Source organism: Ischnura elegans (genome assembly GCF_921293095.1).
Source record: "Ischnura elegans chromosome 13 unlocalized genomic scaffold, ioIscEleg1.1 SUPER_13_unloc_4, whole genome shotgun sequence".
NCBI classification, from domain to species: Eukaryota; Metazoa; Arthropoda; class Insecta; order Odonata; family Coenagrionidae; genus Ischnura; species Ischnura elegans.
Window position 1 is genome coordinate 9,945,434 of NW_025791660.1, and position 25,473 is coordinate 9,970,906.

Sequence of the window (25,473 nt, forward strand, 5' to 3'; positions counted from 1 at the left end):
GGCTTTTTTCAGTTGGCGAACTTGAATGCCCCACTTTGCTAGTTATGATGGTTTTACAAACACATACTTGAATCAGGGTGCTTTCCATTCATTGACACACGTCGACACAAGTCGACTTGCGGGAAACTGGGCTAGTTTCACTACTCCGTCAAACATGTACGACGACCTTTTAAGTTCTCCAATATTATCAATTAACAAAAATAATGCTCTACTTACTTTTAATCTCTAATCCAAGTACTTTTTAAAATAAAGTAGGATTTACCACTGTCAAGAAGTAATACAATATTCTCTTTCTCAAGTCGTGGTATCAAGTGAATAATCAATAACAACTTTGAGTAAATCCAATCAAACAAGTGCTTTGACAAGTTGAATCCACAAATAATGATTAAACTGGATTTCTCACTGCTGTCGACACAAACGAAAGGCTCTCACTTGACATTTACCGAAACATACCATGCACCAGTCTTCAAAAGAGAATAAACGAAAGTACTCACCCTAAAGCAATTCACACCAGAAAATTTTCTCAGCTTTGCGTCCGATTCTAAACAAGTAATTTTGAAAACACTGAATTCCGTGAGCTTTTTCAAACATAGTGGACACATGGTGGTTGGCAGGCCATCTCCCACAGCAACCTAAGATAGCAATCAACACGCTAAACATTGAAAAAGTGCGAAATGATGCTGGTCACCAGGAATAATGAAAGCAACATGATAAAAGCTAAATAGATGAGTCGTAGGCATCGAACCACTTACTTCTAAACCGAGCAAACTCTTTAGGGCATCCTTCACAGTTATTCTGCAAGCTACGTTTGAAGTGAATATGCTATAATAATAATCATTATTCTTCATGCATAGTCTGCACAAGGTACCCTCAGAATCCCTTTCTGATGAAGCGGTGCAAATCCCGGCGCTACGATTCATGTTTAAATTTCAATCACTCATTCAATCTTTAAATATGTTTACCTAATCGTCGATGAAATCATCAGCACAAAACAGAATGAGATCTCCAGATTCGTCGCGGGAACTACATACATTTCGATGATACAACATAAGTTTAGAATGCTTACGGTGAAAGACAACTTCAAATTTTAATATGTAAATAACTCATAATCACCTCAACAAAAAATTCACCAGAGGAATATGGATAATATTGTCAGCAGTTCACTGTAATAATCAACGTTAATAAAAGCTCATGCAATAAAGATTGACTTGCTTTCGAAGAGTGTTAGTTTTCACTTTTACCGCTAGAGGCATATATACATAGCAGGCCTCTAATCAAGGCGCGTTCGGCAGAAGTGAATATATTAATTATAAGACTGAGTTTGCCAATAAAATGAGTGTGGTATGTATTTTTATATTCTTGATATTTAAAATATTCCTACTTCTCTCTTTAAAAAAATTCCATTCAAAAGCATCACTCATAAAATTCAAATAAAAGAATTGTTTTCTATGGCTTTCTTTCAAAGTTAATTTTGTGTCATTAACGTACTTTCTGAATATATATCATTTTAAATATATTTTATGATTTAAAGAGACAGTTAGTCACCTCATCTACTCTTTTCAGACCTATTTTAATGTTAATTTACATATATGCCTGTAAATATTCTATCGTTGTATAGTCGTTTAATGTGTCTCACTATCACCGTGCTTCATTCCATTATCATTAATATTGCTTGCATAGTCTTAAATGAAACTTAAGGCATTTATACTCGTCGTCAACCTACACTAATAGGAAGACGGCGGGGATCACAATTGAAATTAACACATTTTTTCTTCCACTAATATTCAGAAAGCGCACTGATTGTAAGCCTGCTATCTGTTTGTGCCTCTAGCGGTATATATTTAAACTAGCCGACAGCGAATGCAAGCCAATCTTTGCTTGCATGATTTTATATTAGTATTGCTCGTGAGTATTCTCGTAACCGTCTCTATCCATTTTGCTGTGGTGTATGTTTTTCTTGAGGTCATTGTGAGTTATTTTAATTTTTAAATTTATACTAGTCTTTCTCCATGAGCATTCAAAATATATACTGTATTCATGAATGTTGTTTTCGCGACGAATTTGGAGATCTCAGTCTATTATGTGTAGATGATTTCATCGAGGATATAACTTATTTAAAGGTTGAATTAGTGATTGAAACTAGAGCATGAATCGTACTGCCGGGATTGTCACGGACTTGTGCAGACTATGCATGAAGAATAATGATTATTATTACAACATATTCACTTCAAACGTAGCTTGCAGAGTAACTGTGAAGGATGCCATGCATGGATTACTCGGTCTGGAAGTAAGTAGCACAATACATCTTATCGATATTTATTTTTCATATTGATTTCTTTATTCTGTGTTATGAGTATAATTTCAGATTCTTTCAATGTATAGCGTGTTGATTGCTATCTTAGGTTGCTGTGGGAGATGGCCTGCCTAGCAACCTGTGTCCAGTATGTTTGAATAAGCTCACGGAATTCAGTGTTTTCAAAAAGATATGTTTAGAATCGGACGCAAACCTGAGAAAATTTTGTGGGAGCAATTACTTTAGGGTGAGTACTTACGTATTTTATTATTTGAAGACTGGTGCATGTTATGTTTCCCAGAAAGTTAAGTGGGAGTCTTTGGTTTGCGCCGACAGTATTGAGAAATCAAGGTAGATAATTATTTGCGGACTCAACTTATTATTGCAGTAATTTGATCAAACTCAAAATTGCGGTTGATTATTCCCTTGATGCCACAACTTGAGAACTTGAGAAATAAAATGTTGTGTGACTGCTTGAAAGTAGTAAATTCAACTTTATTTTTAGAAGTACTTCAATCAGAGATCAAAATTATGTAGAGCATATTAGATAACTTAAAAGGCCGTCGTATATAGTTGACGGAATAGTGAAACTAGCCCAGTTTCCCGCAAGCTGTGTTTCGCAATCTGACTCCGTGCAAACCCAAGTAACATTGACCGTTGGGCCTCGGTTGGGGAACCGTAGTCACGGTTGGCTCATTGTGGGTGGATATGCCTACCAAATTCCGCTGTTGGCCCAACGCAGATATTGTTCGTCGGCCCAACGAAACGGTTTATGCTGTTGGCCCAACGGAAATCCCCACCGATGGCCCTACGAAATAGATTATCATTGGGCCACCGTTGGGACATCATACCATTTCCTCAATTTCCGCCATGAGAGCTGCAAACAAAATTCCGACAAGATCTTCAACGGAGAGATGGGTGAAATTCCATTGTAATCGATTTATCGTATCAAATGGTTATCGGATCGGTAGCATCTATTCATTAAAAAATAGGGATGGCATAATCGCTTGCTTTGACAGTCAGTGCTATCGACTATGTGCAGGCAGAATAATTATTTTAAGTTAATTTTTTAAGAATATATTATAAGATAATTTTTGGAAATTATGTATAACTCTTTTCTAAGTAATGTTCTGCTAATTTTCTGGTGTTTTCAGCATGGTATTTGACATAAATGGTTCCAAGAAGCGGAGGCTTCTTTAATGCGACTTGTTAGTATATATATCCCGGAGGGCACATGAAAAATTGTAGACTTATAAGATCTGTCTGTTTCGAGTCTAAACTTAACCGATGGAAGTTCGATATGGGCCGTGAATAAGCATGATGAACCTCGATTGCATACGTTGCAGGATACGGTTCACATGTTTCCCTAGCAACCTAACAACCAAGACTTGTTTGGTTGTAAGGGCTTTGTCTTTGTGATAGCTGTTAAATAAAATAAGTCGAGTGCTTCTAACAAAAATAAGGCATTGACCTCATTTGGTAAGTCTTACAAAACTGGCATTCCTAAAATCATGTTACCTTAAACAGATAGTTTCGTGGAATTTTAAACTTTTCATCATTAATTTAGATAGATCGATATGTATATTTTTTCAGATTGTGGCATATCTAGTATAAGTGGAAGTTTTAATGAAAACAGTGTTTCAATGGACAAAGTGAGTGATTTAGTCCTCTGAAGAGAATGAGATTGAATTTGTATGAGTAAACCTAAATAACAACTGCACAATTATTATTTTATGGAAAATACATCAACTATTATACTCAATCAGTGTTTCTGTGATTCCTATTAATATCCCTAAATCTTGCACTTATTAATCCAATTAAGTAAAATGGACTAAACTTAACAATTTTGTTACCGAAGACCAGAAAATAGGAATTGTGAAGGCAATTGAATCAAATAACTCAGGGGTGTACATCTTGCAGTGTGACATGTTTGAAATTAAGGAGGATTTCTTTGAATTACCTCTTAGAAGTGGTACCATTGGTATATTTGTAGTAAAAAAATTAGTACCTGGATGCAAATTGCAGTCCACCCAGATTTTATCTAAGTGTGTTTTGTTGCCCTACAAAGAAGATGGACAGTTTTTGTGTGTGCCATATTGTAATATGGAAAGGTGCTGTTGAAATTTTCCTAATTTTGTCCTAATAAAAATTGTCCTAATTTGTGAAAATAAAAGTTGGGGACCTTCTGAACTGATATTGATTTTTTGTTTTCCACTTTTAACCACTGTAACCTTACTTTGTCCTATAGCATTGATTGTTAATGTATTTAATTTCATTTTTATTTATAGGGAGTTAAAGGTAAAGATTCTATCTACCGGTATCATAACAAGTGAGAAGGTAAATTAATTTAACTCTCATTCTATAAAAATGAGAAATGCCAGTAAAATATAGCTTTTGTTGGGAAACGGATGGCAGAATTTAAAAGGGCCAACGGTGTATCGTTGGAGAGGGGTTGGCCTCTGGTTGGGAATACGAAGGCCCGACTGTAATGCTCTGTTGGCCCATCGTTGGGGAATCGTTGGTTGGGATACGGTTGGCGAGGTGGCCAAATCATACCATGGGCCAACCGCTGTGTCCCACCATCTGCCAACAGAGGGCCAACCAAAAATGTTACTTGGGAAGTGCTTATTAACTTGCAGTTGATGTTTCAGTGGCGATAAGTAAAGATATTTTGTAGTCTGATTCAACTACGTGTTTTCAAAGCAATCAAAGTTAACAAAGTGGGACATTCAAGTTCGCAAATGACAAACCAAAAGGCAATATATCCACTAGGCTATGACAAAATCCATTATAAAGTACTCGCTTGGGTAACCAGAGCATGTGAAAATGGTCAAGGAAATCTCTTACCATTTCCTGCTATGTATGAGCTGTGATATCTCTGTAGATTACTTTCTTCATCGGTTGCTAAGCGTAGGTTTTAACGTACGAAAAATGTTGTTTTTATTGAACTCTTGTATATATTTTAATTTGAATTCCTGTGGTTTGCGTTATTGATGTATATTACATGCCTGCTTACGGTTCAGAAACTTATTTTCCATCATCAAGGCTTTGAAACATCTAGTTGCAAAAAGTCCTTAAACGTTTTGTATAGATTCTGGGAAAAAATAAGAAAACTTATGTGATATATCTTTAATGAATCAATCAGTTTACTTTGTTTGTCAGTTATAATTAGTTACCTACTGTATTATATTTTCACTTTTATTTGTGCATCAATGTTGCATAATTCCAGTATACTATATATTCTCGAACCATCTATGTCACTGCAGTATTTACAAGTTTTTCTTTATGTGGGTAAAACATATATTTTTTTTGGATAAATCTTATAGTCAAAATTATATTCGGCTTTCCAAATTTTTCTTTTATGGAATTCATATGTTGTTTTTTTTTTCCAAGTGCATAGCTAAGATGTGTACTGGACTGTTTATTTCATTTAAAGATCACTTATTTGATGAATTACTACTTTTTTTATTAATTGAGATGGCTATCGTATGTCTTCACATCTTCTTCTTCACATCCGTGGCTTGCCATGAGATATGCTCCATTTTTTGGGGTTGTTGATGAAAGTGTTTTGAGTAAAATTTGCACTGGGTATTTTCATTGTAATTTTGATTTGTATGTAATTCCATAGTGTTTGGAATGGAATGGTTTTGCATTTTTTAAGTAAATTTAGTTTATTGCATTTTGGGTATAAGGTCAGAAATTACCTTTTTTGAGAATGCAATGAAATTTTTTTTTTAGATGTTTTTCTGTAATATTTTCAACTTTATGCAGATTTCTTTGGTAAAGTACTTTTTCATATAAATTTAGAGAGCAAAAAGCTAGCTGCATTTACTTTGTATTTTACTTAGTGATGAGGTTTCATGATAAAAGATAGTGTCCGGCATGAATGGGTGGAAATATTTTATATTCAGCTTATTAAAACAACTTGTCTGTTTCCACCCTATTTTATTTTCACTGACCATGGTTTCGGCAACTTGTGCCATTGTCAACTTGTCACCATGACAATGGCAATCCACCAGACTATTGATGTGGAGCTGACAGAATTTCTTAGGTTCTTATTTATCTTTTTTCTCGAGCCAAACAATACCCAGTGCATTGGCTGCTCTGGCAATACTCTCTTGACCATTGTAATTGGTCCCAAGTATCTCTAACTGCTGCGCTATCTATGGGTTTTGTGCCCATGGACATTTTCTTCTCCTCTTGGGTGCTTCCCTACAACTCTCTTCCAAAATCAAGATGAAGATTTCATACTTTTTTTTCCTCAGAAAGTGGCCACGTGTGAGATTTACCTATTTCCTCCTAGATTTCATATTTGAGTACATATAAACAAGAGGTCAATAACAATGGATATGCATCAAAAACATATTCCACATCAAACATTCATACTTAAGACACCACTGCTGAAAACATTTATTTTCTTATGCGATGGTCCCAAGGATGTTGTAATATGGCCTAGATGTGAGTCAGTATATCAAGTATCATCCTGCATAATTTGGTTTCAGTAGCTGTTTGGCTTTTGAGTTATTGATTTACAGACACATTTTAATTTTTACGTATTACCTGAAATGACACATTATAAATCCAGTATTATCAAGATTAGAAATGTGCTTCATTTGATGACAATGAAGGAGGTGAGCTTATCATGGTTATGTTCTCCACAGAGTATCCAAGGGGATGAGGTAGCTGATGACGAGTTGGGGTCTCCTGCTGACACAAAAGACTTCATTCAAGATGAGATACAAGGCACCTCACGTCCCACTTGCTCAGTCCAAATGACTGAAATATACATACCTGTGCCACACTCCCAACAACCCGGAGCTAATATATTGGTAAGCTATATTCTTATCCGCAGTGAATCCATAGTTAAATGACCTTAATTTCTTGGTATTTACTATGATGTATGACAAAATTTCTTTTGCCCAGTGTAACTGTAGTCATTTCTACGGGAAGTCACCAGCACATAACGAATTTTTGAGGGGGTCCAAGCCCCCTCAAAAATTCGTTATAGGTATGAGGAAAGATGTTTCAGGCTTGTCAATTTTCCCTGGGGTGTCCAGATATCGAGATTTGAATTATCAGGGTTCTTATGTTGATCAAATGATTCTTCAAAAATGCTTAAATTACTTTAAACTCACTACTCATATAATTTCCTGGGGCAAGATCCCAGGTTTGCCCACCCCCAATAATTTTTGTAAGTCGGCATCTTTGGGTGTAGGTCTGGTTCAGGTACCCTAGATCATTTATTTCAAAATTGACCATATGTAGGGCTTGTTATAGCACATTTAGGGCGTGATCGATTTATGTTGGGGCTGATGACGTATCAAGGGTTGGTTGACCCTATAGTGTCGACTGAGCATAAGGCCCTTTTTCTAACATAAACTTAAGCAAATGTTTTCATCTGTATTGATTGATAAAATTCAGGACTTTTAAGTCCTCTCTTGCGATCAAGTTGAAGGAGAGGCATATATCTGGAGACTTATGCAAAACCTGGATGGGGAAAGCCTCCCAGTTGGGATGCAAACCTGCATCCTCTGGGTTGGAAGGTGAAGAACTTAACCGCTTTTACTGTGCCAGGCAAATTCAGAAGCATTCCACACCAATGTGTGCAGAATAAACTAGTCATTTTATAGTAGTTGGTCACTAAAATGTTGTGCATAAATACTTTTGGCTTTCTAGTAAATGAGGAGGTTTTATTGTTATTAGTTATAAACAATAGCATTATTATTGTCATGTATTATTATTTTGCCTTTTTTGATTGACACTCAGCATTGTCTTCTAGTTTAATCTGAAAGAGGAGAGCGAAGACCCTCTCAGTGAAGGTAATTATTCTCTGATGCACACAACAGATCCAGCCTTAATTTCGACTGATGCCTCAGACCCATTAGCAACAGATGACTGGGTGAGTGTATTTTTGCTTTGTTTGGTTCAGTTTTGCTACTATATAACTTCAGTCCTCCATGTAATATTCCAATATCACTGAAGACTCACTCACACGATCATTATTTGTCCTTTCCAAGTAATCGCTTCAGCGATCACTCTTGTTTGTTTAATCCAGTGATGACTGAATTGAGCATCGAGTGCAATTGTTTTCTACAATCACTGCAATGCTGTGGATTCCCATCACTTTTCCATCACCCGTCTGGTCACTTTTTCTGTTGCTGAAACCTCATATCAGTCAATCGGAATGCTTACTTGTATGGAGAGATTTCAGCACAGCGTTTGACAATCATGGGAACATCATAGAGCTGTGATATTGGAAATGATGGGAGAAGGGACAGTGGGAGGGACCATGTGATTCACAAAAATGATATTTCAAGCGGATACTTATCCGATCTGGAAAAGGGATCACTGGAGTGATCAGAGAGGGACAAAACAAATAATTCTATGATTCAGGCTTTACCAGAAAAAACAAAAGCTTTATGTTAACTTTCCAAATTTTGAATAGGTAAACTTGATGTGTGTCATAACTCTTCATTAGCACTTTCGTGGGCACTTGTCATGTAAATTAATGAAAAAACTTTTGGGCTGTATTGCTATGGATATTTTGAAGTTTACTCGTATATATCCAAAGTGATTCCGATCACTTTTGCAAGGGAGATCAAGGGAATTGAATTCCTAACAGTTTTTAGTTTTGACTAAAATGGATGTTTTTCCAGGGCTCCTGCATAACTGTTAAATCCTTAAAACCGTGAATATGCCATGAATTTTATCATTAAACCTGAAAAATCTCTCAAACTCAATTGTAAAACTATGATTGATGGATCAAAAAAATCAATATCATATTTCAAGGTCAGTCACATATTTATCTGCACATATGTATACGAAATGCATGTATTGGTCTGTATGCCATGAAAACACATTGGCTGTAAGACTGCACCGAATCTGGAAGACAAGGAGCCAAGTTGTTCATTAACCCTGGTGAAATTTCAGACACAACTTCCCTGCTACCCTTCTCCCTCTATTTTCCCACTCACAACCCAATGCCAGCACTGAATTTTTCCAATCATAGGTGAAGTCATAAGAGGTAGAACTTTTGTTGCTGTGTTTGCATTTACTGAATCTGTCATTCGTTGCATTTTTCATTGCTGTAAGGCCTGTGATTAGTACTTCATCAATGATTCATCCTAAAATGGCATATCAAATGACCATGAATTTGACAATATTAGGACCATGAATATCTGGAAAAAACTGTGAATTTTATTATTAAGTTAAAGTGGGAACCCTGTGTGTCTTTTTTGAAAAAATATCTTTCAAAATGAGTGATTCACTGCACTGAACAGAATGGGGGCATACAGCTACTCTGATCACTAATCTTTGCTCGCTGAGCAAGTGAGGGCTCTGATGTCATGCTTTTGTGAGGAAAGATATATGTACTGTGCTAACTTCTAGTGGCCACAAAGCAGAAGGAAGGGTCTTCATCACTAGTAAACAATCATATGATTGTTTTGATACAGCTCTCCTATCAGCGAGACATTTTTTAGCCAACATATTTCTTCTCTTTTATATCCTTTCCAACGTGTCCTATGTAACTCATTCAAGGCCTTTCCTGGCCCTTCTTTCCTTCCACCTCTCCGTCTAAGATCGTTTTCATCTGACCATCATGTCTCATGTGGCCAACTGGGTAATTCCACCTTCTGCTAAGGGTTTTTATGTGACTTATCTTTTCTCCAACTCTTCTTAGCGCTTCCTTGTTACCCCTGTGAGAAATGAGTCATCGAATCGCCGTCGATTCGACATCGAAGCAGTCATCAATAAAACGTTGATGGCAACACATTGATCAATGTCTATATGGTCTGATAATCGTCGTGTTTTCGACATCGACATCATCAACGTGTTTTAGATGTCGACGTGATACTGTCTTCTTACCTGCGATTTCTAATAATAATTACAGAAATATATATCTTTTCGGCTATTAAAGAGCATTTATTGCTGCCCCAATGACGGATTTCACTCGAGCTCGCATTGTCTAAACAAATGGAGGCTGAAATAATTAGAATGTTTCAAATTTATTATGGTGAATTGTAATCTCATGTCCTTTGTATTTATCTTCAATAATAATCAGAAACCTTTGGGAAAAAATGTAAGATGTTGATATATATCTATGATGCCAGGCTAAAGGTACCGAAATGACACGAAACAAAACACCGACAGCAACCGACACAGGTTACCACCGGCTTATCAGAGCGACAGAGTCCAAAGATGAGTAGAGACCGGTAGAGACTGCGAGACTGCCTTCAAGCCTCAACGCCATGCGCTCCTGATAAAGTTACAGAATGAAAAGGAATCAAAGATTGTTCTCCGAGATTAAAACTAATGTGTATGATTTAATAAAATAATTATTTAATTTTAGCTTTATGATTTGTGTCACACATGTTTTAATAGAGTCCCACTGTTAAATTTAAGACTTTTTCACAACATCACTCAGCCAATCAACATGCTGGCCCTGCTGACCAATGAGAATAACACGTCGAAAAATCGTCGATTGAACAAATAAAATTGACATCGACCACATATCGCTCTATAGTCGTCGAATCGACGTAGATTCGATGAACCATTTCTCACTGGGTACGTACACGGTCAATCCCCTTCATCTTCATCATTCTTTGGTAACACTACATTTGAAATTCTTCTTCCTTTCGACATCTCTGCTGCTGTCAACGTCCAAGCCTCACTTCCATAAAGAGACATACTCCATATGGAAGGAAAACAAGTGAAATTCATGTTACCTATTGTTGCAGTCGGTACTCTCACACTCAATGATCGTGATGTGATGATGAACTGATCACCGATCATAGTGTGGCTGAATACACCAAATGATTTGTGTCATTCCTTGGTAAAATCGTTCAAAATGAAAGAAAAAACATTTATGACGAATGATAAATTTGAAATGAAATTGGGTTACGTTGGTTGTGGTCGGTTGCCTTTCCACAAAATCAGTTGATGCAGTTTCTTGCCGTTCCTGCCAAAGAAAACTTGTTCCCAAAAAAGAATTTATGTAAGGCGTAGTCTTACTATATCAGATTTGGATATATGTGTGAACTGTAAAGGGGAAATTATGATGGGGACTCAGGACTTTACCATCGTGAGGTGATTTTGATGGAGCTTGTTGTAGGTATATATTTAGTAGAGTACACAACTCAAGCATGAGGGGAAATGAAAAACTTGTTATGCCTCACCACCGAACAGTGACATTCAATAAATCATTCATCGTTGCTGCATGCTGCAAATGGAACAACGTTGACTCACCATTATGTAAATCATCATCACTCGCCCCCATCATCTAGAAAATGCAATTTATAGAATACAACCACTTTTTGCACGAGTACAAGTCAAAATAAACAGTGGCAACAGTATTTTGAAAGAATTCAAGTTAGACTCAAGTCTCTGTCACACATTCAAACATTGGACAAATATTCATTCACACATTAGTAGTGATTTCTTACTTCATACTTATTCTACCTTTTTTTGATCAAATTAAAGCTTTTTTAAAAAACTATGATAGATCATTGTACAATTAAGTGCATATAATTGTGATGCACAAGCTGTTAACAAATTACACAGGTGAATTTTTTGGGGTGGTGTGTACATTAGGGCGGATCGCAAAAATCGATTTTTTTCAAATCCATCTGGCCCAATGAAAAAAAGTTGTGGGACCGATCAAAAATAAGGCCTGAAAAATTTGAGACCTGTACGTGAACCCCTGACCCTCGCTCAAATGCAATTTAGGGGGGGAGGGTCAAAATTCGAAAAACATAATATTTTATGGTCATTCCCTATAGATTTTGCCGAGTTACTGCCCTTTTAGGGCAAAAATTTCGTGCATTTTGACGTATCTGCCACCGTTTAGCCACAAAATGCTTACTTTGAGTCCGCGTCCGCGAAGAAAATATTCCAACGCCCACGCAGCGTCGCGGATACCAGAGCCGTAGGCCGATCCCTTCCCCTCCACGCACGCTTCTTTCCCTCCCACGCCTCTAATACAGCAAAATTCATCCCGCGCATGTTGCTAGGAGGTCGTTTATCTTTGATAATATAAATCAGAAGATAGAAGAAGGTAAAAAACGATGCGTAGTGAGATGACTTGTCCCGTATTTGGCGCCTCGTCGGCGTTGAACAAATCGATGTTACCAACTTTCAGAGAAGTGATGAAATATTTTTAGATCTGCGCACGCAGGAAAGGAGACTACGGTCTATGAAGACGTCTCTCGAGTGGCTATGAAGGTTTGGGAACTTAGGTTATGCACTTCTATTCTGGTATTGTCCGACAGCTGTGACTAAATGGATGAATAAGGGTGAAGGCCCCGGCGTACCCTCCCCGCCCCCCTCTCGAACGCCCCAGATGCACCAAAATTCACACCAAGTGCATCTTTCTTCGTTAGTCTTACTAATATTTGATGTATCAGCATCGTCCAGTGAGGAGCAATCACGAAAGAATTACTCAATTACCTGCTTTCCAGTCTGTATTTCTTACGTAAGTGTCATTCTTCGTCTATTGCTGCTGTCAACAAAGTTTTGGTAAATTATTTCGCGAATCTCTCGTCCGTATGTATAATAAAAGGAATATTGAAATTCAAATTTGAACTTTTATCAATAAAGTTTTTAATTCCACAGCGCTAAGCTCAGATATAGCCGAAGGAACCGGAGTCTCTCTCTAAAATATCATCAGCGGGTAGTCCTTTACGACGATATTAAAATCCAGCTATTAAAAAAATCTCGGATTGGTCGCCAAACGCATCCTTGAATAAACGCAAATTGGGTCCCTAGATTACCCTCCCAACGTTTATGTCGCAAATCCAAGTCAACATAGTGCAATTAGCAAATAGACCACTGTAAGGGATGAAATACGACTTGATGCTTTCCCGGCGAATGATGTGGGTAAACTCTTTTCGGGTTCAACAAAATTTATCTCTTAGGATGAGCCCCCAGTCGGAGCTTGAAATGTTGGCCATTATGGAAAAATTAACCCGGTGGGAATCCCGAGAAGAGTCTACCCACACTGCAAGGGGTGTTGGAATTATTCTTATAGCAAAGGTATGATGCCTCCTTTTTGGGCGGTATTCGCTTGGTACCATCATAATCAAATCCTTTTTAATTCTGTGTATCTAATTTTCACTTGGAAAGGAATCGATAATCGCAGATTTTATAACTTTTGCTAATCCTCCGACGGGGGAGGCAAACCTCCAAAAGTGGGACCTTGTTTCTTCAACTAACACCACACATTCCCCTCTAAACTTGTATTGATAAGTCCTCTTCCCTTTTTTCATCAGACAAGAGTAAAGTCTTTCATTCCAATAAAATAAGGCCCTTTGATGACACCTCTCTTTTCTTATTCACAGTAATTAGAATCTTTTTCTGTCTACGTAAGTTATTCTGGTACACTAGCTTTGATATATCTTACGAAGTTATGACTTTTGCGTCAGCTAAAGTTGCGGGAAAGGTCATTGCTGTTTCTTGGTTCTTGCATATACCTCTATCACAGTTGGCAGACGCATTTTCCCCGAAGAAGTTCCAATTTGAGTTTATATTCCTTAATGTTTATTTCATGCGGTAAGTAGAGATACAAATCGGCTAATTTCTCGCCAGTTTAATTTTCTTCGGATGAATTGATGAAGAAAATTTTTGATACTATTTCCCGTAAGAGTTTTGACGATGATGACACAACGCTCTCCTACGATTCCCTTTTTTCCTCAGTTGTCGAGTTTCTTTAGGATTCAATCCAGCAGCCATCATCTTTCTTTTCGTCAGATTATTTCTCAAAATATTTCTTCATTGGGGGAACCTTATGCTCCTCCATGCACTTAAAAAAATGCACGCAAAAATATCGCATAATTTAAAATGTTCCTTTAAAATTGTTTGAGTCTTATACTTCAATACGTAAAACCCTTCTTTTGGCCTATTACGATTTTCCGTAAGTTTTAGTACTTCTTGTGGTACCGCTAAATCCATTTAGTCACATTCATAATGGAAGAGAAGCGCGTCACCATAGTTCGCACACCTTCATAGCCACTCGAAAGGCGTCTTCATAGACCGTAGTCTCCTTTCCTGCGTGCGCAGATCTAAAAATATTTCATCACTAATCTGAAAGTTGGTAACATCGATTTGTTTAACGCCGACGAGGCGCCAAATAAGGGACAAGTCGTCTAGCTACGCATCGTTTTTTACCTTCTACCATATTCTGATTTATATTATCAAAGATAAACGACCTCCTAGCAGCATGCGCAGGATGAATTTTGCTGTATTAGAGGCGTGGGAGGGGGAGAAGCGAGCGTGGAGGGGAAGGGATCGGCCTGCGGCTCTGGTATCCGCGACGCTGCGTGGGCGTTGGAATATTTTCTTCGCGGACGCGGACTCAAAGTAGGCATTTTGTGGCTAAACGGTGGCAGATACGTCAAAATGCACGAAATTTTTGCCCTAAAAGGGCAGTAACTCGGCAAAATCTATAAGGAATGACCATAAAATATTATGTTTTTCGAATTTTGACCCTCCCCCCCTAAATTGCATTTGAGCGAGGGTCAGGGGTTCACGTACAGGCCTCAAATTTTTCAGGCCTTATTTTTGATCGGTCCCACAACTTTTTTTCATTGGGCCAGATGGATTTGAAAAAAATCGATTTTTGCGATCCGCCCTAGTGTACATATATATCAATGCTATTGGGCAATAGGAATAATTTTTTTGGCGAACTCACAAAGCTATTTCTATGTTTCCATATCCCTGTCTTTAATGATGCTGATTGTGGACTCGTATGCAGGCACAGGCCTCAACATCTTACCAAGGTGAAGAGGTGGATGCTAAAGCCACAGGAGCCATTGTGATAGACTCTATGATGGTTTTGGCCAAGAAAGAACTCTCTCTCAAGGGGACTGATACCACTAAGATATGCATGAAATTCACATTCATTTAAATTAATGGATGAAAGTGATATCTGGGGGTAATCCTGAATTTGAAGTTCTGTAAACATGGGCTATTTTGAAACCTTGATCACTATTTTCAAAATTGGGCACAATGTTCTGTAACCGATGCCACATGGCATGGTTTATGGGTAACCCAATGTCAGTGTTCATGACAGAGAGGCAGCTGATGCAATATCGTGTATGAGTGTGTTTGTGTGCATAGTGAAGCATGAATGGGCTCGATTGTTAAGTGTTTCACCCTCCCCCCATGATTTCCCAATTTTCTGATATCCTGGTTTTTCCATGTAGTGTATGTGACCGGTGAAATATCACCATTTTTCCCCACCCCTCTATTCAAACAGCGCCTATGAGCAGGGAATAGAGGGTGACATAATTAATACCCCCCTCCCTCTACAAAATGAGAACATTCTTTGACAAACCCCCCTCCCCATAGAGGGGATTCTAAGAAAACTTGCTTCTTTCTGGGCTTCCCCCACCTGCCCCAGAAAACTGAGCCTCGGTGGGTTATAACATCTGGACAAATTTCAGCTCATGGTGACACATGAACCCTGGCTTTATTTTATTGCCAAAGGCTATGCCGGTCAGCTGAATGTGCGCTGCTTGTCATTTGAAGGAGAGGTAGAGAGAGAAGAGAATCTTGGAGGCTATACCAAGAAGTTAAGAGTGGTGAAGAAGAGGAAATAGGAGAACAGAATGGTAGATTTCCCATGCCAAGAGGAATATCAAAAAACCCACGATGCCTCAAATTAAATATTTTCTCAGTTCATGATTAAGGAAGACACAACGACCCCGACGGCAGCCAGCCAAGGAGGTCATTCTCATCCAAGACTGAGAAGCAATAAATAAAACAGTTATCCACCAATACATCCCCCCTACGGTTAGAAGATTCACGAAGAAGTCCTTTATATCCCCCAATCAAGAATGGAAGAACTAGCTGTGAAGAAGACCTGTTGCCCCTTATTAATTGTCCCTTGCCTTTTTTATTCTTTTGCCCTCCTGTTTTCCCCATGAAGGACTGTATATTTTAGTATTTAGGACAGAGTGTATTATTGGATTGTGTTTAGGTTAATTGTTGGTGTTGTCACATATGTTTTTGTTTTCGTGCCAGAGATTCACTGAATGTTAATAGTCTTGTTTCATTAAAAAAATTATTATAGAGATATCACTTGTTTATGGTAAATCTGAAATATGCTTACTTTCAGCCTACTGATAAGGGGAATGGAGGGCTGGTTCAGAATGGGACAATGGCCATGGAGTCTATGACAGAGGCTGTAGGTGAGTGCTCTTAAGTGCTTGAAATTTACTCTTCACAGAAAAGACTTGTGACTAATTCTGACAAGGGAATATTAAAACACCAAATTTCAGTATTCAATCAAATTTTGCCAACCTCCCATGAAATCTTTTCATACATTGATTCTATTGTCTGTGTTACACAGGAGTTCATCAATATTTCAATAAATTTCACGGATATTTTTTATGTTTGTCTCGACCTTAAATCCTTGAGTGACAACTCGGAACTTTAACCACTGCGCTAATGCTCATTTTGCAGAGTGGCTCTTATGCATGACTACATTTGACCTGTAAATGTTTAACTGTATTTTAGTTTAAACAATTTGGTTATATAACCCCAAATGGTGGCTGATTAAAGGGCAGCTTCCATTGGCACTATATATAACAGTAAAATGTGATTGAATTCTGAGATTCGGTTTTTGGACACTCCCCTTTGAAGGACAAAGCATCTGAATTTGTCTTCTATATATACTCTTTTTAGTTTATGTTAATAGTTCTTCTGGGGAATATTATCAGGTCGGCAAATGTCTAGTAAAAGTTTCATCATGCTTCAGTGATATAAACCAATATTTGCAGTCATGTGCATTCATATGGGATTCCAGCATACTTTACTTAACAATTTTGCTATTGAGACTGGTTAATTGAAAATAATTCCCAATAAATTACTTGTGAAGAATACTTAGCATATGATTCCTGTTCCCATGTCAATTGCTGTGTCCATAGACAAAATTAACATGGAACTTGTTGAAATGAGTGAAAATGGCTTGGTTTAATTATGATGTAATGGGAAAATTTTGCTTTGATACACAACCCATCCAATTCACTGTTTTGTGCTTTTGGCAACTGTGCTTTAGTAGGTGTAACAGGTAATCATGGAAGAACTGAAATATGGAAAAAATCTGATTTGGTTATAAATGGGCTAAGCATAATTTTAATAACTCACGGCTTCATCCAAAACTTTTATAAGCAGTACAGGGAAGTACAGGGCATTCTCATTGAGGGTGAATATGAGAAGTTTGAATTATTAGGATGGTAATTTAACTTATTATTTATTTCAAGGCTAAGGGGCCTATTACGAACGAGAAGGCGGTGCGCACGGCCGGGCGGAGTTTTCGTTCCGTATACGGTGTCACACCGTCCCTTGCGATTGCGAATGATCGGGTCGGAGAGTCACCGCCAGGCAGAGAGACTCTCTAGGGGTCGGTGAAGAGCGATGTGGTGGAAGTGACGTTTGTATGAAAAATTCTGAGCTCCTTCAACCTGAAAATGCTGTAGCCCATGGGAAGGGCTTGTGGTGTTCCAAATCTGCGGCAACTTTCTAGCAGACGAATATTTCGGCAACAGTTGTTCCACTACATCCACTTAATACCCTGCGAGCCACCTTTAGGGTGTTTGGCAGGGGGTGATCAATCACCAGCATGCAGCATGCATTTGGACTCCCACATGCTCACCACACCGTCCAAAAAACGTCCCGTATTATTACAAACTCTACTATTATATGCTGTTAGAAATAGAATATAGAATAAAATATCAGATACATGCATTAAGTTTTACATAGGTTAGTAGGCTACACTACAAGTCATGCAATCTATTTACGAGTTCTATTGCTGCCATTATAATCTCTTATTGATCGTGGAAAAAAATGACATTCAGAATCTGTCTGTTCTGCGATCTATCTCTCTTATTTTATTTATATGATCTGATCTTCCGTAGTACGTTGGCATCTGCAAGATATGATTAACTTCCTCAGGAAAGACACTGCTCTTGAATTTATCTAAAAGGTTTAGTCTATTTTTCAATCTACGGTCCGACAGAGATTCCCATCCGAGGTAGTCAATAACGAAAATAGTAGTATTTATGGATTAATAGGGATGTGTTTTACGTTAATTCTCCTTTAAAAATTAACAAATGAACAAATTTTGCTCTTTTATTCGTACTTGTGGGATAAAAAGTTGAATAAAACAATAATTAGCAGTGCCACGTGGAAGAAATATTTTTAAAAATCACGTATGAGCAGACGCAGTTAGTGGCAAATTGCATGACAGGCCATCGACAAATTGCGGTAGAAGTATTTTTAGTGCAAGGTGAACCACTAATTCCATCAGAGCTATGACCAAAATGCGCATTCTAAAAATTACATGAAAATCCACCACCGATACTTAGCTGGAGAGCACAGACAATATAACACTCAACATCTGTGAATTGACAAAGCATCTGTTGCTCTGCATTCCTTTCGTGTAAGAAACGGGGTATGGAACCTAATGTGAATTCAGAGAACACGAAAGGCACATTTGAACAGTGAAAAATAACTTTTTGGCTATTATATTTGAAAAGCCATAGAGAATTAAAAACACAAGATATGCACTTCTGGTTACAAGAAAATTTTATCTCAATGCAATGTGACAGAGTTTCGCCATTTCTTTGGTTTATTCACGGTTACACAATCACAGCAAAACACTGTTCCCACAATATAAACATGTTTCACTGTATCGTGGATGTAACATGTTATTAAACATGTTACATTCACGATCTCACATGCATGTGAGATCGTGAATCGGTTCCGCGGCCGACACACACACACACAAGCTACAACTGATTTCCAAATTGCAGGTGAAATCCACAATCGATTCAAGCTCACACCATTATAAATAAAGGGAAATAGGCAAATACGATAATCAAAAACTTGAAGTCACTACCATTCTTATATTCATCACGTATACCTCACCATCAAGAGCTCGCTATGATGAAAACTACTACTTAATCACTGATTTTAAGCCTCACATTATCTCACACAAGTGACTTTTCTCATTACAATTCCTTGGTACGATTGATATACTTGCATAAACAAATTTCACACATAGCCTTGAACTTGATAACTTCGTCGTGAAACGTAAACTCTACGGAGTTAAGTTTGGGCCAAGGTAACACAACTGAATAACTAAGGTTAAAAAGGCCATTGACAATTTTTACATTACTACCAGACACTTCTCGATAGCGTAATACCACTTTTTACAAACCAGTCAAAAGGGAACACTGATAATTACAGCTCTTGGCAGATATTTGTCATCGTAGTCAAACTTTGTGCAGTACAACCACTGGCACTGTGATTAATGGTACCTAGTTGTCACATTAAAAATAACACTATTTTGGAACAAAAGATGTTCGTAGAATCTCCAAGCAGTGAGCAAAAGTTGCATTCACCTTAAAGTTCAAGCAGTAATCACGTTGAAAGTAATGCTATTTTGTCCCAGAAAATGTTCGTAGAAATTTCCAAGCAGCAAGCAGAAGTTGTATTCGCCTTACAATACAAGAAGTTGTCACGTGAAAAAAATACTATTTTGCCACAAAAGATGTTCGTAGAAATCTCCAAGGGGCGAGCAACAGCTGTATTCACCTTACAATACAAGCATACGTAGTCCTTACCGACGAATTTTCCTGTACCTATCCAGAAATAGAAGAAGTTTTTGCATATAAAAACATAGTGGACATTTAAAAAAATTCCAAATTGTTCTAATTAAATAAATGAATGAAGATCAACTTACAATAAACTTATCCATCTCCAACGGCCGTGGCTCAGACTGCTACAACGATGTTATTTAGGTATTATAGTTTTTTGTTCAACGGCTCCAGTTTTATATTTTATACGCTTATTCCGACATTAATATTATAAATAACACAAAATATGAGGGCTTCCGAGTCTCTATCGTCGGATATTTAGTTTTAAAAATGCCAGCTTGACCCGAAAAAGGTGAACAAACGTCCGCCATTAGGGGTCGGTATCTCACCACCGGGGTAGCTGACCATGGTATCATATTGACCCCCAAGCCGTGGTGTAACACCGACCGGTGGTCACTCGTAATCGCTCGGGGGCGGTAAACGTGCTTCGGGGCGGTACGACACCGCATGCGGTGAGCCGCTCATAATAGGCCCTTTTATTCCGTTAGGCACAAAGGGATGTGTGTTCCCAATGTGACTTTGGAATTTCCAGAGTCCTATTATGTTGCTGTGATGCGTCATAAATAAGTCAATATTGTGTTAGCTACCATGTTCATCATAATTTGTTGATTTCAATATGAAGTGATGTTGCATTTGTTAAATAAATTAGATTTCATTGTTAGGTGTTTTAGTGTATGTATATATAGATGTAGGGTTCGGAGGTTACCTGGTATTGAAATAGTGTATAACTTGAATTCTGGAGAAGAATTACTGCTCAAAAGTTTAATTACATCCCCAAATAAAGTAGGTACAGTGACCAGTGATAGAAATGGATAGTTGGGTTGTGGTAGAGTTCATACCGGCCAATGAGGGTGACATGCCAGATTGCAAGGCAGTGCCTACTACGTGAAGTAAATATTTTATCTTCATAGAAGCAAATGTCTAACAGCGTAGTCATAAGTCTACTCAAATATTAAGCCAGTATATTTTATGCTTCCCTTGGACATAATGAGATTTCTATTCTCTTCCTTCTGCTTAGTGTTCCATTCAAACTTATTTTGTATTTCAGATAAATTTTCCAGTGGTGGGGCATGCAACTGTGGCTGCAAGGAAAATAAACGTAAGTACTCAACTGTATTCTTTAAATTATGGGGAAGTTCTAATTAAATTGCTTTAAGTGCATCTTTTCTTTTAAATCAGGTTTGATTGACGTTTTGCTAAAAAGAGTGGAGACAACTAATGTTCTCCTACTCGAGACGACACAATCACTGATTGCAGCAGTGAACAACCTGAAAGAAAGACCTTCTCATTTTCAAGGGGTTCCAGATGTTGAACTGAATTTCCCGTTGAGGACTGTCGAGGACTATGAAGTAATGGAGAATGATCTGAAAGACGTGGCATTCAGGGAGTTAGTGGTAAGTTGAGGAGATGATTTTCCTGTATGACAGCTTGTTTAGCTATTGCTCTCACTTCTATGTCTAACGATCCCTTCACTTTCCAGAAAGGGGTATTGAAGATCCAGGGTGGGGCTTCACTGGTGACTGCCGTCAATGGGATATTGTACTATGCAATGACGGATGCTTTGGGGAAATGTTTTACTTATAAGGGAGTCCCAGCCCGGAATAAATTTAGCTTCAAAGATTCTAGGCTTGATAAATTGATATTTGGTAAGTAATGCATTGGCATTTATATTTAAACCCAATGAATTTTTTCACCTCATTAGTTTTCAGCAGGTTTATTTTTCTCATACTGCATTGTTTTCTGCTGTTCTCAGTTCATAAAGGAGTTAATGTGAAATCAGTGTAAACTAATAACTTCTGTGGAGCAATCATCCAAATATCAAGTTGTGGTATTCAATATTTGGATTGGGTCATGGCATTTTCTTTCACCTTTAATTAATAACATTAAAGTTATTAGAGTACTATGTAATGTCATTTTTAACCATAAGATAACTTCATTTACCTTCACTTTCTATTAAAAAGTGACACATCTCATGGAAATATTATATGAATTATATCTCATGATCTTAAATTGTTGTATATTGTTTGGACTTGTGAAGGTGGTTTTCAAATGCAAATATATATTTAGTTTTCAAAAGTTCACAATGGTAGAATCCTTGTTTCTTTATGGTTGCACTCTTGTTTATCTTGTTGCCATTGGGTTTTGACTTGTCAGCCTAGTGAGAACAAGATGTTGTGTGTGGGAATTTTATGGCACTGAATTCTTTTTTCATTTCAGAAGTGATACAGGGGAGACCAAGTTTGGCCAACCACTCTAGAAAAGAGGTTGGAAAGGCAGTGGCAGAGTGGCTGCGGCAGGCTGGTGCAAGGGACAGGAGGAAGCAAGCGAAGGATGCTCAACCTCGATTAGAATCATTGTAATTTAAAATGTTTGTAATTTGTATGCGATGTTAATGGAACTTGATTAGATTCATTGCCGTTTTAAACGCTGGGCATTGGTGTATACTGTTCATAGTTCTATTAGATTCACTGCACTTTAATAGAACTTGATTAGATTCATTGCTGTTTTAAATTCTTGGAATTTGTGTATACTGTTAATAGAGTTCTATTAGATTCATTGTACTTTAATAGAACTTGATTAGATTCATTGCTGTTTTAAATGCTTGGAATTTGTGTATACTGTTGATAGAGTCCTATTAGATTCACAGTACTTTAATAGAACTTGATTAGATTCATTGCTGTTTTAAATTCTTGGAATTTGTGTATACTGTTAATAGAGTTCTATTAGATTCATTGTACTTTAATAGAACTTGATTAGATTTATTGCTGTTTTAAATGCTTGGAATTTGTGTATACTGTTGATAGAGTCCTATTAGATTCACAGTACTTTAATAGAACTTGATTAGGTTAGTTACTTGATTGAAGCTTTTGCGGCTCATGATGATTAAAATAAGTCACATACGGGTTTATGCCGCGTGTCGTAATGGAGATAGCCCTGACGTTTCGCGACTGACTGCTGGTCACTTTTTCAAGGGAATAATTTTAGGATTGGGGTTTTGCTGCCTTTTTATATTTTAGGTGGGAGGGGTGGACGGAGGGTGTGGGGAGTTAAGACTGGAGGGGGAAGATAACGAAATGTTTCGGATGACTGGGTTCCAAGTATTGCTGATTCTTAATCCGGTATCTCTATTGTAGTTGTTCTTGTTTTTCTTTATTTCTATGGCCTCGCGGATGAGTCAGGCTTTAAAATGTTTCACCCTTGCGATGACTTTTGATTTTTCGAAGTCGATCGCATGTCCACTGGCTTCGTGCTCCGCTACGGCTGACTTTGAAGTGTAACCCAGTCAAATGGCCCGCTTGTATTTTTCTATCCGAGTTTTGACTGTTCGTCCGGTTTCCCTGATGTATTTCTTGTCACACGATCGGCAGGGGATTTCGTATACTCCTTCAATTTGCAGTGGCGTCCTATCCTTGGCATTTCCGAGGTGTCGTACTTGGGCGTGTGGTTTAAAAATGGCTCTTATGTCAAATTTCTGGATGATGTTCCCGATCTTATGAGTCGTTCCTTTCACGTAGGGGAGTAAGGCTTTCTTTTGGTCAATGATGTCTTCTGCGTCTTGGGAATTGTTCCTGTTGTCCTTGTTGATAATCTCTCTAAAATTTCGGGATATAGCTCTGTTGTCGTAACCATTAAGACGTAGTATGGATTTCAGCTTAATAATTTCTGAAGATAGATTCTGTGGGTCTCTCAGACGGATCGAGCATTCAATTAGAGAGGTCATCACAGCGTTTAATTGAGCAGGGTGGTGATGAGAACTGGCAAGGAGATACCCCTTCCACCTGAAATATAAAAAGGCAGCAAAAACCCAATCCTAACATTATTCCCTTGAAAAAAGTGATCAGCAGTCGGTCGCGAAACGTCAGGGCTATCTCCATTACGACATGCGGCATACACCCGTATGTGACTTATTTTAGGTTCAGTTATTTTAGATGCTTACAATTTGTATATACTGTTCATAGAATTCTATTAGATTCACTTCACTTTAATAGAACTTGATTAGATTCAGTTATTATAAATGCTTAGAATTTGTGTACACTGTTCATAGAACTCTATTACAATCACTGTACTTTAATAGAACTTAAGTAGATTCATTGTAATTTGAAATGCTTGGAATTTGTATACGGTGTTAATAGAACTTGATTAGATTCATTGCTGTTTTAAAAGCTTGGAATTTGTGTATACTGTTAACAGAATTCTATTAGATTCACTTTACTTCATGTTTGGAGTTTGCATAAGATCTTAACAGAACTCACGTTACATTAACTGTAATTTGAAAAACTTGGAATTTGTATGTGATATAAATAGATATTTGTACCTTTATAATAAAATATCATTTATTATGAGTCATGTTTTCTCAATCCAAATAAACAATCTTTTCCCTTCAAGTCAGTTTATTATTGCATTGTGGTTAGTTAATTTTTAAAGATTTTGCTTGTTGGGTGCTTGATTATATAATTCTTGTTGGAGTTAAGGGGTGAATAAGTAGAGATATTATTGTAGTGGTCAGAGGGTTTTCCCTTGAGGGAAGCTTCCTCAGTATATTTCATTAATTGTAACGCAAAGGTTCCTTGATAAAAGTTCAAATGAAAATCTACTATAATGTGTCCCTGGAAAATCTAGATACTGAAATCCTGTATTTAATCCCTGAAAAATCTGTAGCGTGGGGCGAGATATTTCCTGTATTAAATCTAGATATAATATGATAAAAAGAAGACATAGCAACACCTTTGCAACAGATAAAATCTAGATATTATTGAGATTCAGTGGATTTCAAAATACGAGTTTAATACAGATTTAATCTTTGTGTTTGTAGGGATAGAAATAATCGAGGAATTACAATTCAAAAACTCTAATATTAACGCAGACAGCATAAACAACCTTTCGTATTTATTACACATGATAATGAAATGGAATTCCTTAAAATGTATTATTTAATGACAAATTAAACTTCTAAATAACCAAAAACGGCGGTTGTTGGATGTATACTGACTTACGTTGAAGATATGTGATATTCAGGCTTCTTGAGATACTATTATTTGGACAAAAACGTAATATATAAATAAGATTTTGAGTAGTGATGGGGTGAAAGTTAACTCCTACATTTTCCTTTGAGCATTTTTAATATGTCTCATATTCTTTAAAATAATAAATTTCAATATCAGATTCTCCTCAATCCCTCCCCTCCCTCTCCTATTTGCATTCGCTCTCTGAGTTTGGGTGCTCTTCCGGAGATTAATCAATACATGGATTGAAAATATGAGGACCCCAAGTCTGGACTAATTGACTAATTTGGTGGCTTGGGTCTGTTCACGATACCACTATTTTCAAAAATTTTCATTTGAGGGCTGAAGTATAAAGTGCATAGATACCAGATGATTATTTATAAGGTGATGGCAGTTATCCCTTCAGGACATACCTCCTAACCACCTTGTGACACCCTGTATAAAGAGGAGAGAGGAAGTACAACCTTGCGCATGAGCAAAGCCTAAACCCATTTGAACGTTGTTTTGGGCAAGGACATAC

The 25,473-nt window shown here is 37.4% G+C and overlaps 2 protein-coding genes across 5 annotated transcripts in view; one reads left to right on the top strand and one right to left on the bottom strand.

Annotated features, from left to right (window-relative positions):
• The window catches only part of LOC124173312, a 185,291-nt gene that overhangs the window by 27,246 nt on the left and 132,572 nt on the right, over nucleotides 1-25,473 (bottom strand). The gene's annotated exons all lie outside the window — the stretch shown is intronic.
• LOC124173324 lies at nucleotides 1,888-24,256 on the top strand. 4 transcript variants are annotated; one of them, XM_046552854.1, is made up of 10 exons: nucleotides 1,888-1,968; nucleotides 2,121-2,287; nucleotides 2,403-2,540; nucleotides 6,955-7,122; nucleotides 8,073-8,192; nucleotides 16,407-16,479; nucleotides 20,999-21,049; nucleotides 21,130-21,344; nucleotides 21,431-21,596; nucleotides 22,168-22,964. In XM_046552854.1, exons 2-10 carry the CDS (start codon nucleotides 2,147-2,149, stop codon nucleotides 22,308-22,310), a joined length of 1,215 nt encoding a protein of 404 aa, XP_046408810.1. In that variant the 5' UTR covers nucleotides 1,888-1,968; nucleotides 2,121-2,146; the 3' UTR covers nucleotides 22,311-22,964. The 4 variants fall into 4 exon arrangements, 3 of the variants coding, with proteins under 3 accessions (XP_046408810.1, XP_046408809.1, XP_046408811.1); XR_006868482.1 differs by lacking the exon at nucleotides 1,888-1,968 and adding an exon at nucleotides 24,095-24,256 and having other exon boundaries at nucleotides 1,981-2,287; nucleotides 22,168-22,795; XM_046552853.1 differs by lacking the exon at nucleotides 1,888-1,968 and having other exon boundaries at nucleotides 1,981-2,287.